The 19,354-nt window shown below is 40.8% G+C and overlaps 1 protein-coding gene across 6 annotated transcripts in view; it reads right to left on the bottom strand.

The window, feature by feature from the left end:
- Nucleotides 1–773: 773 nt before the first annotated feature.
- Nucleotides 774–19,354, bottom strand: part of suco (SUN domain containing ossification factor) — a 37,842-nt gene continuing 19,261 nt past the window's right edge. For 3 of the 6 annotated variants that reach the window (XM_007550588.2, XM_007550591.2, XM_016670745.1), the window contains 18 exons: nucleotides 18,478–18,589; nucleotides 17,258–17,385; nucleotides 17,020–17,087; nucleotides 16,831–16,938; nucleotides 15,504–15,609; nucleotides 14,296–14,316; nucleotides 13,967–14,022; nucleotides 12,570–12,661; nucleotides 12,228–12,293; nucleotides 11,106–11,189; nucleotides 8,395–8,470; nucleotides 6,270–7,634; nucleotides 6,066–6,153; nucleotides 5,860–5,964; nucleotides 4,970–5,124; nucleotides 4,638–4,729; nucleotides 3,022–3,077; nucleotides 774–1,677 (listed from right to left, as the gene is read on the bottom strand). In XM_007550588.2, the coding sequence (XP_007550650.1) occupies nucleotides 1,108–1,677; nucleotides 3,022–3,077; nucleotides 4,638–4,729; nucleotides 4,970–5,124; nucleotides 5,860–5,964; nucleotides 6,066–6,153; nucleotides 6,270–7,634; nucleotides 8,395–8,470; nucleotides 11,106–11,189; nucleotides 12,228–12,293; nucleotides 12,570–12,661; nucleotides 13,967–14,022; nucleotides 14,296–14,316; nucleotides 15,504–15,609; nucleotides 16,831–16,938; nucleotides 17,020–17,087; nucleotides 17,258–17,385; nucleotides 18,478–18,589 (3,348 nt within the window). In that variant the 3' untranslated portion in view covers nucleotides 774–1,107. The remainder of the gene's footprint in view (nucleotides 1,678–3,021; nucleotides 3,078–4,637; nucleotides 4,730–4,969; nucleotides 5,125–5,859; nucleotides 5,965–6,065; nucleotides 6,154–6,269; nucleotides 7,635–8,394; nucleotides 8,471–11,105; nucleotides 11,190–12,227; nucleotides 12,294–12,569; nucleotides 12,662–13,966; nucleotides 14,023–14,295; nucleotides 14,317–15,503; nucleotides 15,610–16,830; nucleotides 16,939–17,019; nucleotides 17,088–17,257; nucleotides 17,386–18,477; nucleotides 18,590–19,354) is intronic. The other 3 variants (XM_007550589.2, XM_007550590.2, XM_007550592.2) reach the window with 3 other exon arrangements.

Below are 19,354 nucleotides of genomic sequence, written 5' to 3'. Positions count from 1 at the left end.
TACAGACTTTTAAATAAATAAATAGATAAATAAAACCGGTCGGTCAGAGTCATCTGCAGGGTCCCGGTGGCTGTGCGAGTAAAACGAGCGTAAACAATCAACTCTGCTTCCCCAGTGTGTTATTACACTTCACTAGGCTCAAAACAGACGCGATGAAGTTGGAAAAAACATATAAGGGATATGAAACAATCATGGCTCAGACTGGCTAAAAAAAAAAAAAAAAAATGTAAACCAAACCCAGGGGGCCCCTAGCTTGTTCACATGCATTTAAATAGTCAAATATTAACTTTCTACATGTGTGCATGATTATTATGGGCCCAGCCCAGCTATCTAAAGTGGGGGAATGATTCATTGATTGCAGGATGTGCAGACTGCTGCTTCTGTAACTATAATCCGAGATTAAACGAAGATGTAAAGGATAAAGAAATGTAGGTCATTTTCTTCACTCGGCTCCTGTGGTTGGTTTCAAACAGTAATGGAGACGCAGCGAGAGCATCAGACAGGTTCACAGTAAGATTTTAAACACTGGTCCCATTCGAACACCTTCAGTCAAATAAGGATAGATGAGAAAAAAGAAACAAGAGATAACACAAGGGAAAAAAAATGATGAGACAAAGTTGTGTGCTCCACATTTCTTCTATAATGACACTTTTTATCCAACACCAGCAGCCTAATACTTGTTGAAGGAGCGTAGAGTCGAGGTCGGCGCCTGTCTCGCTGTGCTCAGAGCAGGCGGAAAATATTTACTGATGCTCCGCTGTCTGGGGACAATGTGCTTTTTTTTTTTCAGAAAAACAAAGTCTTGTTGTACCAAATGTGTGCTGACGTGTCGCTCCCTCTCCCCTCCACAATGTTTCTCTCCTTGCACATCAGCAGCTCTCTAAGCATTAAAGTTTTAAACGATTAAAAGGTTTCCAACACACATAAAGGCACGTAACCGTAAACGGGTCTTTGACAAAAGTGGATACGGTCTGGATGAGCTAATGCTGCTAAACTCATTTTAACTTCACCTGTGAGTCTGGGGGGCGCTCATGGGAATTGTGGTTCTTTGGGATAAAGTCATTCTTATCGTGAGCAGGGTGCTGAGTAATTGCAAAGTGTGGCGTTTCAGACGTGTCCGGTGACGGCGGTCACCCTGATGGTCCCAACGCTCATCTCTTTGTTTCCCTTCATGAGCTGCTGCAGGCTGGGCAGAGAATCGACGCCTCCCCCTGGCACGGGGGGGAACTGCAGCTCCGTCTGACGAGACTTCCGCCGCTTCAGGGAGCGCTTTTCCTGACGGGATTTGGCGGGAGGCTGGGTGAGGGGGAAAGAAAGGCCGTGGCCGTTGCACATGCCGGCAGAGGGGCAGATGGGAGGAGGCGGCGGGAGGCGGCTAGTGTACGACTCCTCGGAGTGAGTGGAGGAGCTGCAGCTGCTGGTTTCAGAGGGGAACTCCTTAGATGTCACGGTGGGCAAAGACGACACCTGGTCTGCGGATGGAAGAGGATGCGACACTGGGGGAGGCAGAGGAAGGGGAGGCGGAGGCGGTGGAGGAGGAGCAGGCGGGGGAAGCGAAGCAGGGAGGCTCGAATGGAAGCCGTTGCATTTCGGATCGCCGTTTGTGAGGGGCAGCGAGGGATCAAACGGCATCAGGGTCTCAACTTTGTCCAGAGATTTTGTTTTGCCACGTTTTTTCTGCAGGATGAAAACACAACGGAGGAGGAAAACTTTAGTCTAAAATTCAGAGGAAGAAAAGATACATTTACAGGTGCATTTCAGCAAGTTAACGTATTCGTCAAAGTCCGATTTAATTTCAGTAATTCAATTCCAACTCAGATTATGCACAAAGTGATGTATTTCAAGAGTTTATTTCTCTCAGTTTTGATGATTTTGGCTTATAGCTACTGAAAATCAACATCCAACTTTTGGAGGATTATGAAACAAAGCCTGATCAACATTTTGGGGGAGATTCACAAGGTGGGGACTGCAGCTGGAGTCTTCAATAGCCACCAGAGACACAGACCATCACATTCCTTCTGTTGAGTCACTCCTGAACCAGTCGATAACTACGGTCCCAGAGACTGGAAGGACAGAAAGTTTTTTGAGGTTCAGAGTGAAGTTTCCACAGTCAGTAATGGTTTGCCATGTCATCTGTGTTTTCTCAAAGTAGACAAGTATCAGGAGATTTTATGAGTACATCATGTTTCCCTCTGTTGACAAATTTTATGGAGACTCTGATTCCATTTTCCAGCAAGACTTCATAGCCGTCCACACAGCCAAAAGAAACTATATCTGGTCTGTCGATCATGGTATCAATGTGCTAGACTGACTAGCACACTGCCCCGACCTGAACCCAACAAAGAATCTATGGAGCATTGTTAAGAAAACGATGATTACTCACACCAGAGCCAACCATGCGGATGAGCTAAAGGCTCATCAACCAACACGCTGCTTGTTTGACCCAATGAACTTGGTCAATGAAGCAATGAGCAGAAACAAAAGCTTGAAACATGTCACTCTGTATATTATAGATCTATACAATATGGATCTCACTTTCAGAACAGAATTATTGAAACACAGTAATATTTTGATATTGCTCTAAATTACTGAGATGCACCTGTAATAATAATAATAATAATAATACATGACCACATTAAAGTTTTTAGCGCTAGATACTGATGGCACACAAACTGGTCAGAGCATGAGGGGAACGCTTATTGGGGAATAAAGGGAGAATGTGATCTAGAAAGGGGTAATGTTAATAAAAAATGCTTGTGCTGTACTGTTAAATCTCTGCCTCCAGAAATGTGTGACATGATTAAGATGTGAAGTGGCAATAACAGTGTCAGTACAGGAGGAGGTGTTTATGGACTGAAACTCATCACCGTATCCCTCAACTTGGCAACTCCAGGGACATTAGAGATCTGACCAGGAAGTGATTCCCTGCTTTACGCAACACACCCACTGTACACACCGACTGACACTAGAGAACACACAGCACTTATGTAAGGCGGCCGTCACGGCCGGCAGACACTGTACCTTTTTCTCTGGAGAAAACCTTAGAGGTTCTACAATGAACAAGTCATCTGGACCTACTGGGGAGGGGAGAGAGGGGCCAGGTTAATGATGGAATGGCAAACAGGAATACATACATGTAACAAGCATGAAATGACCTTGCAAGTAGTTTTTACTTGTAACAAAAAGGTGGGGGGAAAAAAAAAAAAAAACTACTACCACCTTGTGATTATAGATTACAGATGTGAGAAAGCAGCAAGAAAAACTAAAAACTAATAATTAGTAAAACAAATATATATTCTAACATCAAACTAACATCGTAGGAAATACAGATTCTGCTGGTTCAGTAGGCGTCACTACTTGCAAACAACTAGCATGAGCCAGAGAAGCATTGTGCTCCATTATTACACTCCCAAAGCCTGCATGTGGACACTAGCTGGCAACGACAGCTGCACCGCCTCAAGGGCGAGAGGCTCTCACACACGCACACACAGCCGAACAGCAATGGCCAGTAGGGGGCGGTGTACAACGCCTTGTAAAGCTATTCATAACCACCGACATTATCCACATTCTGCTTTGACGTCTTAGAACAGACTTAAATGTGTTTTATTGGGAAGTTTATGCACAGAGCAGGAAAAGCAGTGCATCGATGTGAAGTGGAAGGAAAACGATGCGCTGTTCTCCAAGAGTTTTAAAACAATCTGCAAAGTGTGGCATGCATTTATATATAAATTTTTGCCTATTTTTCTCAAAATGAATGGAGCTCGTTCCGATTAGCTGGACTGCATCTGTCAACGATTTCGCAAGTATTTTCCAGAGACATGGAAAATACAAATACAAAGTACATTCATGAAGTCATGAATGTACTTTGACTAGACTCTCCTAATACAAAAATTGAAGCTTTGGCTGTAAGGTTTGGGTCCTTGTCCTGCTAGGTGAACCTCAAACAAACAAGGCCTCAGGGTTTGTTTTTTTTCTTTTTTTTTTTTTTTGCAACATCTGAAATTTATTTATTTATTCAAAATTTAGTTTGACTCAATTTTTCAATCAACTGACCTGGTTTTCCTATCACTGCTCAGTCGGTGGAAACGTTCCGACTCACACTGAACTTTCCCTGTACTCCAAAAAGTGCAATTTTGTCATCTAACCAAAGCATCTTCCTCTCCATGTTCGCTACAAGTTACACAGGCAGCACAGATAATACGACTTTTTATTACGTCACTCCATCCTGTAGGTTTATCACACAAAATCAAATCAGCAATGCTGTTTGTGGTTGTAATGTGAAAATCTTCAAAAGAGGAATGAACATTTTTGCAAGGCGCTGCAGGTTAAATCTTTCAATCTGCGGCTGTGTGTTGCCTCTCGGCTCTGGCTGGCATGAGCAAACGGCGAAAGGTTTTCCAAGTGAGCGATGGAGAAAATGAACAGAGTTTTTGGAAATGCCTGGATGCTGCAGTGCAGTGTTTAAAAGCAGCTGGCCTGAAATAGCCGTGACAAGTCTTTGCAATGCGGTGACTGTGGTGTCAAGTATAATCGCTGCTTAGGTTTCAGTGACAGAGACTAAAAGAGCAACAGTGGATGGACTTAAAAAAAAAGGTAAGTTGAAGGAGAGACGTGTCGAGAGTGGCGAGGGATCTCACCTTCCGTTGACGAAAGCTGAAACGACTTGGAGCGGACGAGCGGGGAGGCGACCCTTCGTCTTAGGCTCATGTCGTCGTAAGAAGAGAAACATCTGATGAGGGAAAACACAAATGACGTTAATAACGGGTTATTAACCTCACGTCAGTAGGTAGGACAGGACTTGATGGTATTTAACAAAGAAGTCCAACATGTTCCAGGAATCCCATAAAGATGTTGCCTCACTACACCTCTGACAGGAGTTGAGTAATTGGAGGAGCTTCAAGTGGGACACATGCAGAGACAAAGTGTTACATTCACTGGAAGAGTGCCAGACAAAGAGGGCGAGGCAAACCTCTTGGGGCTGGGGTAGTGGTTGCTCTTGGGAAGGGGGGTGAAGTTGGCTTTAGGCTTGGGGGACGAACTGCGGCAGCACTGCAGACAAAGCAGGACGCCCAGCAACAGGCAGAGAACCAGAGAGAGCACCAGGTAGCTCTGACGGTCAGAAACCTGTAGAGGAAATGATCGGTCAGAAAAATAAATAGATTAGATTAAAGTGATCAAAACACACAAAGAATTACGTGTGGACTGTGAGGACTGCACAAACTTTTGATTTAAGCAACATGGGGAATTTTCTGGGAGTGGTGTACAAATTTAATAGAAATTCCTTTCTGGGAGATACCAGTTGCCTCACGATTAGCTGCTCTCAATTCATTTCACATGCAGCCATTTTTCATGCATTTAATCCATGTGGGCGCCATGTGGAGACGAACAACTTATTGTCCAGTTGAAATCTGAACAACAAGTCAATAGATCTCACTCTACAATTGAATGTAAACTTGCAGTAAAGCCAAGAAACAATTAATTATCTTTTTTTTTTAAATGTCAACCTGAGATGAGCAGAAAAGTATAACAATAAGTCTCAAGGGCTTTCAGCTGACAGCATTTCTCACATTAATTTTCCTCCAAACCATCCTTCACCTTTATCATAAGGTGGAGGATGGTTTAAAGGTGCACGAACCCTTTTGAGGCAGCAACAAAATTGCCCCACAACAGTCAGGATGCCCATGCTAGCAGTTTAGCTTTCCTTTTGCTCACATGTAACTTTTTGCAGAAGTACAACTTTGCATTTGTGCTTATTTGGTTGTTCTTTCAGTACATGGAGTGTGTCAATTTGAGCTTCTTCTTTTTTCTTTTTTAAATGCATGCACGAAGCTGGTGTGTCAACAATGGTGTGTTTGCTACCTCTCGTTGCAGCTGGCTCACTGTAGCTGTAAGATTGAGCATCAGCTTGGTAACGTCCTCCAACTGGCTCTGCAAAAGCTGGATGGAATCCGTCTGCTTCTGGTCCTGTATTTGTTTACAGAACAGAACAGAACAAAAAGCGTGGTTCAGTTGTGAAGTAATGCTAACCGGTCAAGTTGTTTCACGGTATTTGGGTTTTGCTCGACCTGCTCCTGAGCAATGCGGGAGGTGTTCTGTAGCTTTATGATGGTCTTGTTAAAGGCTTTTTGCATCTCCTCCATCTGTTTACGGTACCTGGAGGAGGAGAAAAACAAATGGCAATGTTTCGTATAGTTTTCTAAATTTAACAACCAAGCTAATACTGCAGGATTTTAACAGATATTAAATTAAGGATTCCTGAAGAGTTTTACCTCTGACTCAGCTCCTCCAGGTATCTGCTGGACAGACTCATGTTCATCTCCAGAGCTTTGATCCTGTTGTTCAGCCTCATGAACACGCTCTCCTTCTGACTGGAGCCGTGAACGGAGCCGCCTCCGTTCAGCAACATACCATTGCCGTTCAGCGTTCCCCCCGTGTAATCTCCTCCGTTCTGCAGCTCTGCGTAGAAATCAGTCGCCGTTCGCTGGACGTTAGTGTTTAACAGTTCCTCCTCCACTGAGTCCTCAGTCCGATGGGGCTCTCCCGTCTGGGAGAGATTGCTCCCCTGCTCTGCCTCGATTTGAGGAGCGTCTGTCCTCTGTTTTTGTTTGCTCCCACCGACGTCGGTAGCCGTCTTTACCGAGTCTGTGTGGCTGTCGGCTGCTGGGACGGCTGCTGGCAGCTCGGTAGGAGGGGGCAGAAGGTTCTCTGGTCTCGATGCGGTAGGAAGAGAAAGCACGGGCTGCTCTTTGACGGGAGTCGCCAAGAAAACAGAAGAGGCCGTCTCAGGAGACGGAGCCTGTTGGGGAGGACTGACGGAAAGTGTTGATGCGGCGCTGATGGCCTGTTGCGTCTCTGGGACCGAGGCAGCTTGGAGGGGGGGAGTGGGGACGAGGTCCAGGGATTCGTCCTTTACAGGAGGCAACGGCTTCTCCTCGTGTGTGGGGGTGGGTCGCATTAAGGTGCTTTGAGGCGCTGATGAACTGTGGGGAGGAATGGTGGCGGTCCTGCTGGGCTCCAGTACCACATTGAGCTCTGGAGTGTAAATATCAGACGGTTGAACTCTAAGTTGTATATCAGTCTGTACCTCAGCAGAGGGCTTCCCCTCGTTTACTTTATCCTGCGGCACCTCTGGGTCTGGGGCTTTCTCCGTCAAAGGGAGGAGGACTTCCTGGGTCGGCGACGGGACAGGGATGGGTGGGGGTGTGTGTGTCAGGACGGGGATGCTCTCATCAGTCTGAGTGCGAGTGTGAAGCTGCCGCCTCCTGAGGCTGCGCAGGCGCTCCTTTGCCAGCCTGGCGGAGCACCAGCGGTGAAGCAGCTCCGGCAGCGTGGCCATGCAGGACAAAGACAGGGAGGACAGGGACGAGAAAGGACAGTATGCCTGACTCTCCCACTGGTTCCTGTCAGCATCCCTCCTTCCTTTCTCCTCGCCCTTCTCCTCCTCTTCTTCCTCCACCTCCTCCTCCAGCAGCGTCACAGTCGACTGTTTTGGCTCTTCATCTTCGTCCTCCTCCACAAGTGTGACAATCTGTCTGTCTTCGCTGGATTCGGGTAACGAGGAGGAAGAACTAGAGTCACTGGAGGCATTGGAGCCCTCCTCCGATGCAGGTTGTTCAGACTTTTCAGGGTCCAGACTGAGGAAAAACACAAAAACAGGCATTTAGTGTATTTTACTGGCTTACACAGAGTCTTGCAAAAGTATTAACTTTTTAGATTTTATCAAGTTACAATTTTAAAGCTACCCCGATCCCACATTGACATCGGAAATCAAAATCGGATTTCCGATACTGCATTTAGAATATCCGATAGAAGTACCCTGTCCTAACATTTCTATCCAGCAGAGCTTGCAATCCCCATATAAACTCATTGGTTAATAATGTGTCAATTGTTCTCGTGAATATTGTTGTTGACTATAGTTTTCTGAACAACATCACTTAGTCAAGCCTTTACTAACATTCAACACTACAAAATAAGTAATAAAAGTCTGTACATTTGGCACTGATATCACATCAGGTCAATATTCTCAAAGCCGCGATATTGGCATCACATCTGAAGTGAAAAAAAGTTTTAACAGGACACCCCTATTTAAAACTTGGGGATATTTTATATAATTTTATATGAGGTCAACACAGAGTCAGCATAAAGAGAAACAGAAATGGATACAAGGCTTTCAAAATGTTTCACAATTAAGAAATGTGAAGTGAGGCGTCCGTTTGTCCTCAGCCTGCCTGACTCTTAAGTCAGATTGGATTAGGATGCCCTGTGATGCTAAATTTCTTCACGGTCTTGACTTTGATTAGGCCATTTTAATATGCACTGGATGTGTTAGGGTTGTCAGATTAAAGAATAGAGAATACAACTGTGCAACACGCTTAAATCTTTTGTTGATCTTACTCTGCGGAGTCTTCAGGTGAGACAACTTTCCCGTCTGTGCTCGCCTTCTTTTCACTCCTCTCCTCTGTTGCATTGCCTGTGATTTTAACAAAAAGACATCAATAAGCAAACTAATAACATGACATGTGCATCAGAGGAATCGGTGAGAGTGAAAAACATAATTCAGCAGTTGAATAATAGCCCGGCTTCCTTTGACAGCCATTGGAGATGGACGTATTGTAGAGTATGCCAGGAGCTCCTGTTCCTTGTAAAAGGAGAACCAGTTCAGGCCAGTTTGAACTGAGCTCTCCTGCAGCCTGCCTCCAACTTTGTGGGTGTAAATTAGAATCAGGCTCTTTAGCTGCGAGGGGCCCAGAGTAACACACGCTCCTTTTAAAAGAAAGGCAAAGAGAAATCTGCTCCACTTCTGTTGCTTTTGCAAACCGTTTAACCATTTTCATATCAAATGGAAATGTGTTTTTTTTGCCTCCCTCCCCCCCACTTGAACATGATCGTAATGGGGAAGAAAAAAAAAAAAAAGCTGAGTCATTCTCAGAAAACTCTCCGTGTGGTTAAACAGAGCTACTAGAGGTTTTGGCGTCAGCCCCCCCGCGGTTCCAGCATAGCTGAGGATTCTGCCAAGAAGCTGGAAACAGACGGCCAAAGTCCTGCTGAAAAGCTGCTGAAGACCTCCAGTCAGAGGCAGAGTAAACATCTGAGTCCTTCAGCACACACGCTGGCTTCACGTACACTCACACCAGGGGGGGGGGATAAAGTGACCCAGTTTTAAAAGGAGGTAATATAAACAATATGTGGAAAGACGGAGCAGCTAGTGGTTACAGAGAGTGGAGGAAAGGCAGGAAATGACACACACACACTCAAAAAAACAAAAAAAAACAAGACAAGCAGAGTGAACAAAAAGAGGAACTGTGCTGGTCTGTCTGATAGCTGAAGCATCTTTGAGGTTTGGCTGATTTCGCCACATTCAGCCTTGTGAAAAAAATTATCACGGCTTTATTAAATTTCATGTGCTGTTGTCCATCTTCATTTTTTTTAAATCAGTGGAAAAACATGATTTATCTGCACTCCGACACCCCTCGCCCCCCTGCTTTTACTAAGTTTTAAATCAGTAAAAATTTGTTTTTCTGGACTTTGACTCGGTCCACGACAAATTTAACTCTCACACAGTGTCCTGTCGATTTACTGCCATGAGTGTTGACATGTTGCAGGGTCCGGATTCGTCATAACTTTTTTTTTCCTCTTGCAGATCGTTTCACATCACCTCTGTGATGTGAAGCTGCTACATCTTTCTGGATGCCTCTGGCAGCTTGTTTGATCTCCTCATTGTGTTCACTCTTACCGTGTACAATTTTAAATGTACTGTTTATTATTTATTATAATTTTGTTTTACTGGGATTTCTCTGTTTTAATATTGATGTAAAAAGTACCCATGTCTGAATTTGTCAGAAAAAAACAAAAAACAAAACACTTTCATTGGATGTCCTATTTGTTTCCACATTACTCACTTTTCTGAAACAAGAAATCAGACATCAAAAGCACAAATCTAAAGTTACTAAAAAGGTAGTAATGATGAGAGTCCACCCATATATAGCATCAACTTGTTTTCTCCTTCAGTTTCATCTGCAATTAATGTACTTTCATACAAAGAATGAACTAAAGATGTCAGTATGACGCACTTTAAACCAATGATGCAATCGATTCAGGGGAATCACTCAAATTGTCTCCCAGCTTTCCTCTGCAGAGGCATGCATGGACAGGCAGCAACTGAATAATTTGCTGCTCCAAAGAGCAAATAATTCATGGCAGTTAAATCTTTATGGAAGATTTTTCCTGAACGATGAGGTGCGACATCACCAACCTAGAAAGGACAGACCAACTCATATGGACAAACCTGTTTTACTTCATACTGGCTGCAGCGGAGGAGTGGCTGCTCAACAAAATAGAAAAGAGGCTGACTCAGTACAGATGACAGCTTCAGCCAAAACTTAATCTTTTTATTGTATGGCAAGACGAAAGCAGGTGCTTGACGCTCACCAAAATGCTTCAACAAGTACATTTCATCTAGATGAAGCATTTCAGAGTGTATAAACAGAGATTACTGACAGGTGTGCATTTCCAGGTGTTGGCTCCATGTGGCTTTTTGTGTAAAGATTATGACACACTAACCCATTTATTGGAATAAAAGAAAGAAAAAAAATCATTAATTTAAGTCCAACAGGATGTCGATGAGATAACATGGTCAAACAAAAACAAAAATCTAAAGCCTTCTCATACTGGGGAATCATACTGGTTTCCCAGTAATTCTATGGTTCCCAGAATTAAGGGCGGGACTCTACTGAAGCATTAACCGTTTTGTGTAACCTTACCTAGAACAAATATCCAATAATGATGGCAGATTTTTATAATAGTTGCTTAAAAATGCTACTATTATTTATGACTAATAGTAGCACTAGTGTCTTTGTTTCAAGTCTATTTTGTTGGGTTTTTGTTATATTAAAAAAGTCTCAACATTAGTACTTCGGTGTGCAAACGAAAAAAGAAAAACATCGGAAGTTTTAACGTCAGAAAATTTAAACGGCCTCAAGTGCAGTGAAGCTGAAATGTCTATTAGGTTACATGGATTGGGGTTGGCTTTCTGTTGAGGACTTTAACGTATAAAATGTGACGAAACCAGACGGATATCAATATTTCACAGCGTGAACAGCGAGTACCTCCTAATTCTGCTCCACCCTCCATGTCCGGCTTGCCACCAAGGACGTTAGCAGCAATGTTGTTCACCATGTTGAGGATCGCATCTGAAGAACAGAAACAGAAACACGCTTCACTTCATCTGTGAACGTGTGACTCCTAACACAACTGTTTTGTTTTTTTTCCATTTTCACACACAATCCAATCTGATGCTGAAAGTGTTTCCTGATTATTTCCGTTTTTCAGACTTCTCCACCACTTGTGTTCTTTGATTTTCCCTCCCCACATCCTTTCCAAAGCATTCCAACGAAGCAAGAGAACACAAAATGCCCTGCTGATGTGTTTACCGCTTTATGGTGTTTGGGAGGGATCCTCCAGTGCTACATTGGCTAATTCAGGATGCAGAAAAACAAAAGTCTATTTGTGGAGTGGCATGTTGTGTTTAAATGAAGAGCTAAAAAGCAAACAGCAAAGTTTTATGCATCCAAAGAAAGCCAGCACATGGATTTATGCTGGCTAAAATACTAATAAAACATTCAACTCTGCTAACAGAGGAATAAATTTATACCTGACTGAGCTCATAAAGTTAGGGCCGTTTGCCCACTTTATGAAACCACAGCTGCTCGTAAAAGTTGTAGCTTTTCATTTAGAGACAATAAAAAAACAACATCAAAAACAAATATTCACACAAAAATAGAGCAAAATAAGCAAAAAGTTAAGACTTCTGGAGTTTAAAGTGTTGAACCACTAATGAACTGCAACATTTATGATGAGGCCATATAAACATTACAATACAACTATATAAAGGAAAATATACAACCTTTTAAAAATCAATCATTTTACATATTTGGATGCAGCCTGGTTTTTGGATGTACTGAGTTTTTATGCACTTCAATTTTTTTCATTTTTTTTTTTACTTTAGATATGAAAAGTCATAATTATCTTAAAACATTGCGCAATAGTTTTTTCACAATACTCTAACAACCTTATAGTGGGTGTCAGATATTTATTACACTTTTGGGATGCATCTATAGACATTTGGTCTTTAGACAGTAAAGTGACTTCATATGCAAATATGAGCATAAGGGTTTGTTTGTGTGTGTGTGTGTGTGTGTGTGTGTGTGTGTGTGTGTGTGTATACATACTGGTTGCTGATCCAAGCAGGTTTTTAGAAACCTTTTCTTCTGACGGTTGATAACCAGGAGGATAGTCTGTACACAATTGCAAGACAAGTCAATAAAGTTGGCAAAAACATTTCACATCAAGGCTGAATAACAGGATCTGAAAATGAAAGGAACAAACAGATGTAGAGAACATGTGATCGAAATGTGATGTGGTTCTATAAGCAGCAGGTACTGGACAGCTAAATTAAAAAGTAAAGTAAAATCCTTTGGAGTTGAATTATTTAAAGCTTGCAGCTGCAAGCGATGGATAATCAGATCTGTCTAGCTGATTACATTTCCTTTGACTGCACTTCAGCATCTCACCGTAGTCTTCGTCCAGATACTCCAGTCTGTCTGAGGGATACTGGGAATCTGCTATTTCCTCGTACTCCTCCACCATGCTGGTGCCGAACACCCTACACAGCAAGAGTAACGCGTTAAAAAAACAAAAAACAGCCTACTTTCCTTCCAAACACATTCACAGTTGTCTTTTCACATCTATCAACATAACAAAATTCAATGAATTTTGCTCACATTTTATGTTTCAGATGATTAGAAATTTATTCATAATTGCAAAGTAGAAGAAACTTCAATTTTTTTTTTGCCAATAAAGAGTTAGATAAGTTTACCAGCTTTAAACATCTGGAGCCAAAGATTATTACTCATTTTCCTCTGTTAAACAGCTCAAGCTCAGTCAAATCAGGGTCTGTGAGTCATTTCAAATTAAAAAGTCACAACCTTAAGCGTCACAACCAGATTTTCTCCTAATCCTGAGGCCTTCATGAACACCTGGATTTATAACCCAGATTATATTGCACCCTGCAGTGTTTGGTGACCAACTGAAAGTACTGCTGCCACTGGGTTTTATTTAGGGTTATCAGTAAAAAGAGCTGAAAGAGCTTCGTGCATGGCACACCTTTCAGATTTCAATTTAAACAAATTTTGTGACTGTGACATGTACGCTTTGTTCATTAAAAAGGTTAATGTTCAAGTTCATTTTGGAGGGTAAAAGCAAATGCAGAAACTCACTTCTGAGATCGGGATTTAACAACATGGCATAAAAATTACTTTCCCTACTAAACACTGCATGCTTGCATAAATAAAAGATGTGGGTTTTATGGCCATTTTAATCCGTAATGTGTAAAAAGTGCCTTAGAGGGACCAAAATGCGTTTCTGAAAAACTAAAGCCATTATTCTCAATGTAAAACGAGCTTAACTGCCCTGTGCAACACAAATACAGGAAGTGAATTTCACAAGATTGCTATACTTTGCAATCTGTTTGAACTATTGTTCAAGTGAAAGATGTAAAAAGAAAACCTCTTAAAACTACAATGAGACAGTATGGAAGAACTGACAAGCACAGAGACAGATTTAGGTCGTTAAACTGGTTCCTAAACATCTTCCCCACCCATGAATTACAGGAAACATTTTTTTAATACGGCAAATATTGCCATTTGAAGAGCTGCAGTTTGAAGTTTGAAGTACGACAGCCTGAGGGATAAACACAGCAGTGAACTTAAAATGTCTCTGAGTAACCTGCTGTAAAGCTGTAAAGCCACATCTTAAACACCTTAGAAGAAAAACAAAAGTGAAAACAAATGTTCCGTCAGGGAAATGTGAATCCTTGTTCAAATATGATTCAGGAATAAAAAAAAAACAAACAAAAAAAAAACAATGTTTAGGATGGTTTAATCTTAAATTCAGCAATTTAAGATTGTACCTGATGAGACTGAGGGGACAGAAGTGTTCGGCTCCAAAGTGAGAGAGGAGCTCAACCTGCAGGGAAAACAAGCAAATTCTTAAAACTAAAATAACATTTAAATAAAAAAAGACATTAAAAAAGCCTTTATATGCCCACTTCATACACCAATATCCACCATTTGAGAAGCATAAGGTTGTGATAATACAAACTGTGTAGATGTTTTAACCCTTCAACATATTCCACATGCATAAAAGGAAGAAGTCTAGTTAAAGGCCATCCATTAAGATAAGTCACCCTTTATGTTTTCAGCACATGTGAGGCTCTGACAGCAGGAGAAGAGTGCTAACCTTTATGTATTTGATGAACATCTGATGTGAGCGGAAGAGCAGGAGAGGGACAGAGTAAGAGAAATAAAACAAGAAAAAGCAATCAGTGAAGATCGTATCGAGCTACAAGCAAGTCAAGAATCTGCAAACATTTCAGCTTTCAGATAAAACAAATATACGACTGATATGTACAGTTCCACTTCACAGGCAAAGGCACGGCAGAGAGATACTTCAGGGGAAGTCAGAAATTATGAACAAACGATGGAAAAGATGCACAGACAAGCTCTACATACAAAAAAAATGTTTGTGTAATAAAAGCAACTATTAAGCTACACAAAAAGAGAAATGAAGACTCACACACAGAGAACATCTACTCATTACATTAAAAAAATAGTAGCAAAAGGAATAAACTAACATGCCAGAACTGAAAATACTGAGCAGTGAGATAAGAAACGCATTCAGTACATCCACACACATTCAGATGAACAGAGATGTTGAATGTTTGCATTTCAACATTCATGATTAGTCCAAACATTATAAAGTCAAGCTAAAAGCAAATATTAAATATCCAAAGGACTGATTACATAATCAATAAAAAAGTGAAAATGTGTTAAAACTATTATTGTCATGTGACCATTTAATTAAACACACAAAAACAAAACACAGCTCATTTGACAAAAAACTGTGATGACTTCATGATGTTATAAAAGATTTTAAAAACAAACAACTGTATTGTTAGTGTCACTAACATTATTAGTATTTTAAAAGTAACATGTTCCATGTGGTAAACAATAACTATGATGATGACTAGTTTAAGAGCGTTTAACCTTAAAGTTACTGAAGTTTCTATAAATCAGTTTTTAAAGTGACTGGATCAATTTGTGAGAATGTTTTTCCAGCTGCTCTACCCGTTTAGCCACAAAACCCTCTCAGTTCTTGTTATAAACACATAAAATCCCATCTTTATAAGTTTTAAACTTAACCAGATCTTGGAAATCAACAATATAGAAGAAAGAAAAATGACTGAAGTTCTCTAAATTTGCACACTGCTTGGTTTGATCTCTTGGTTATAACATCTGTAAGATTGTAAGAACTCAGGTTCTTGCAGGAGAAACACGTCACACGTTGATTTTACACTGACGAAATGGCTACAGGACAAATCCAGTGTTCATTCAACACTCCAAAGTGCTTTACTACAAAAAAAAAAAAAAAAAAAAAAAGCTGAGTACCTTCACATATTTAGCATAAAGCTGTTCATCCAGTGGGAAACTCTGGACTATCCGCTCATCACGTGCGTGGAAAGTACCCAGCTTCACCCACTTGTTGGTGGGATATCTGCAAAAAGAGCAAGAAATGTGAAATCAACCAGCGTGTTGTCACAGGGTCGATGTGAATGACAATGCATTTATCATGTCTGAGGGTCTGCTGAGATTTAGCTGGAGATCAATGCTGAGGGATAATGTCTTGGACAAACACAACAGCATCTCTAACATCGCCAGACATGGAGGTAAGGCTGCAGAGATGATGACGTACTTGTGCTTTGTGAATACTCAAACCATCTCATTAAATTTAAGTGGCCTAATAGCATTTATAGCTGAACAAAAGTGTAAAAGTAAATTGTATTTTAAATACATTTTTTTTTATAACTTGAAATGTTTCATGGCTTAAACATTTTTAGAAATGAAAATCTAAAAAGTGTGGCATGGTGTGCATTTTAATCTCAGGATAAATACAGCTGTTCTGTGAAGAATGGCAGGAAGAAACTAATGACAGAAAGACAGGAAGTCTCATCAGCAGGCTGTCAAGTCACTTGGAGGACACAGTGGACATGCAAAAGACTGTGCTGTTGTCAGGTGAGAAGAAAACTGAGCTTTGAGTGGCAGAAAGTTAACACTGCACATCATCTCTAAATGAAAACGTGATAGTGGCAGCATCATGCTGCAAATGTGAGTTTCTTCAGCAGGAATTAGGCAAGCTCTTCAGAGTTCACGGTAGGCTGGTTATAGTGGACTACTGTGGGGCAAAATTGCTGAAGGCTGCAAAGGATTCATCAAAGATCCAATCCAATAAAAACTAATGCTCCCTGTTCGATCTTACTCAGCTCAAGTTATTTTACAGAAGCACGAAGGGCAAAAGCTTGTCTTTAAATGTACAAAGCTAGTAGCAACAACCCAAAACATATCTGTAACTGAAAACAAAAGTTGTCCTACAACCCATTAAATCAGACTGGAAAATAAAAATGCATGACACACTGTTTGATAATTGGTTATAAAATAAAAAGATCAAAACCTCGTGCCACCTGTCTTTTACTTCACATATGCATTGCTGAGTGTTTGTTTATCACATAAAATTCCAATAAAAGGATTGGAGGCATTTGAATATTTTTGCTGCATGAGGTAAGGTTTAGTCGAAATGACAGCTCTGCGGCTATAACTCACACTCAGAAACGGAGGAATTGACAGCTGCCTAACATTACACAGCTGGGTGAAATTAAGCACCTGATTTATGAGCTTACATGACACTGTGCTGACATGATTGAAAACAACGAGAGCTTACCTGTCACTGATGGAAACTAGAAAGTCTTTAGGTGTTGAAGAGAAAAGCTCAAAGTTGGCTATATCCAGCTGTTTGACTTGTATCGGCTCACAGAGCTCGATTACGAACCTACAGAGGGGGAAACGCTTGTGAAGAGGAAGCTTTGTGAAAGCAGTAAAGTCAGTGAACAGTGTGAAACAGAGGCCCTACCAGATTTTGGTGCTGCATGGATTTAGCATGTAAAGGTCCATATTTTCCATAAGGATAGCTGACATACTCTAAAAGATTGCAAATGACATAATTAAGCATTCCCTGCAAGTAACAGGAATACATTCATACATCAAATGCACAGTCACAACATCTGAAATCAAGTTAATTTCTCTGCTTATACAGCATGACATGTCAGAGCATAAGTGTTTGTTGGTAGCATAGGAGAAACGCGTCTCACCTTGGCCTCGTTGTTGGCAGAGAGGATCTTGGCACCACACTCTACAGAGGCGTAGTTATTCTTAAAGTTTTTCTGGACCTTTTTCGCTGAATGTAGGCTGCCACCGGCTGAAGTATGGAGAGTCTGACCTGGAAAGGAGGAGGATTAAGATCAAGCTGATTATAGGGCAAGCTGGAAAAAGAAATTCTGGAAAAGAGAAAAGTGAATGCAGCACTGAAGCTCACGGAAAAGAGAGAGGCAAAAGGTATGCAGTAGTAAACTGCACCAAAGGGCTCATGATCTTTATTCTATCAATTTAGTCCTTATGTAATGATAATGATAATAATAATAATAATAAACATTTTCACCAACCTATTCAGAACTGAAATGAACCACAATGTTGCTGGAATTTAATAATCTGCAACTCAAAATCCAAAATGTGAGTCATGTAAGCTTAGATATGAAAAGTTTCAGATGTGCAGATAAGATATCAATCAGTACAAAACTGTGCATAAAAATAGTCAAACATTTCCTGAATAATGTTTCGCAGCAACTTTGGAATACAAACATTTGTGCAGCTAAAAGTGGTAAAAATCTTTTCTGACCAAGCTTTGCTTATTTCAGCATTTCTGACTGGATGGATTCATAATCTAAAACTCAGATGAAACCTCTCAGACTCGGAGTCCTCGACAGAAAATGTTTTAACCAATTTGAATAAAATGAACTTGACTGCATGTTTTCATAAGTAGGAACATGTGTAACTGACTTGGAAATAATCTGAAGGATTGGATTTTATTGACTTTTTTTTCCTGTAAAATGTCTTGACGACTTGTGCTGTGAATTGGTGCCATTAAAAAAAAATCACTTGAACTGAACCAATTGAAAACATTTGGCTCATCAGGAACCAGAAATCAGAAAAACCCAGAACTGAAGAACAGCTAGAATCCCACATCTTACAAGAATCAGATATTCTCCTCCACATCCTTCAGTCTTTCGTCTCCTTGGTTCCAACATTTTATTTATTTGAGTATTGGAAAGTGGTACACACAACTTTGTCCCAACATTTTTATTCACTTGTGCAGCTTCCAGCAAATTAAAAATTATTTCTCTTTCTACCTGGTTTACACATTTGGGGTGTTTATCTTTGTTTTCTGTGAAGAAATTTAAGTCTATGTGATCATGTTAACCTGCATTTCACAGCAGCTCCAAACTTTGCTGGCATCAGGTTTGTATGCACTTACTTTTTTCCTTTTCCACCTCCATAACTTGTTTCTTCCACTCATCAAAGGTAGGGATGTCATCTTTACTGGGTACAGAGGGATCAGCTTCTCTGGCAGCGTTAGCATCTCCCATCTGAAACAGAAACATGCCAACCATGCAGAGATCCATTGTAGCTCAGTGAATATGAATAATAAAGTTATTTAAGATCAGTTACATGGGATAAGAGTTATGGGTCATATCTGATAATATTCAATTTCAGTAAAAACTGAAAGACCTCCATTTTCAGCTAATGGTATTCAGCTAGCCTCAGGCCGCAGAGATGCACTGAGATGGGAATAATATTTTTGGTGTATTATATAAGTGACCTTCTATATCTCGCAATTGCATCTGATCTTGGAAATCCACTAGTTATGTAAACACCCAGACAAGACTCTTTGCCAGCAACAGAGAGATTAGCCATTAGCTCTTTGCTCCAAATCAGCAAAACAATGTTGACATACCCGATTAGCTCAATCCCATTTAATGCAAATCATTTGTTTGAAATAAACATGTCCTAGTTTTTGTTTTGTTTTTTTAATGAGCAAAACATTTCAAAGCAGGCTAAAAGAGCACTAAAACACACTGCTGTTTGTTGATTTATAGTATCAGATGTGCAGTTTTGATCTGTTAGCCACTGATCATATTGGTAAGATGCTGCAGTAATCAGGAGCTTTCTGCTTAGAGTCTCTTATTTATTTATGAGTCGATTCATTTGTTAGTTGATGTTCACATTTCTTCTTAAAGTTGACCAAGAGATTGATCCAAAATTAGTTAAGTAAATTAGTGAGTGTAAGCATGAGTGGCTGTTGTTCCTTATTTTTTGCCTCTTCCCTGTTTGCAGCTGGAACAGGGATTTGG

Source organism: Poecilia formosa, unplaced genomic scaffold (assembly GCF_000485575.1).
Source record: "Poecilia formosa unplaced genomic scaffold, Poecilia_formosa-5.1.2 Scaffold37, whole genome shotgun sequence".
NCBI lineage: Eukaryota > Metazoa > Chordata > Actinopteri > Cyprinodontiformes > Poeciliidae > Poecilia > Poecilia formosa.
Note: the sequence above shows the minus strand (reverse complement) of the source record. Positions and strands in the feature narration are given on the sequence as shown.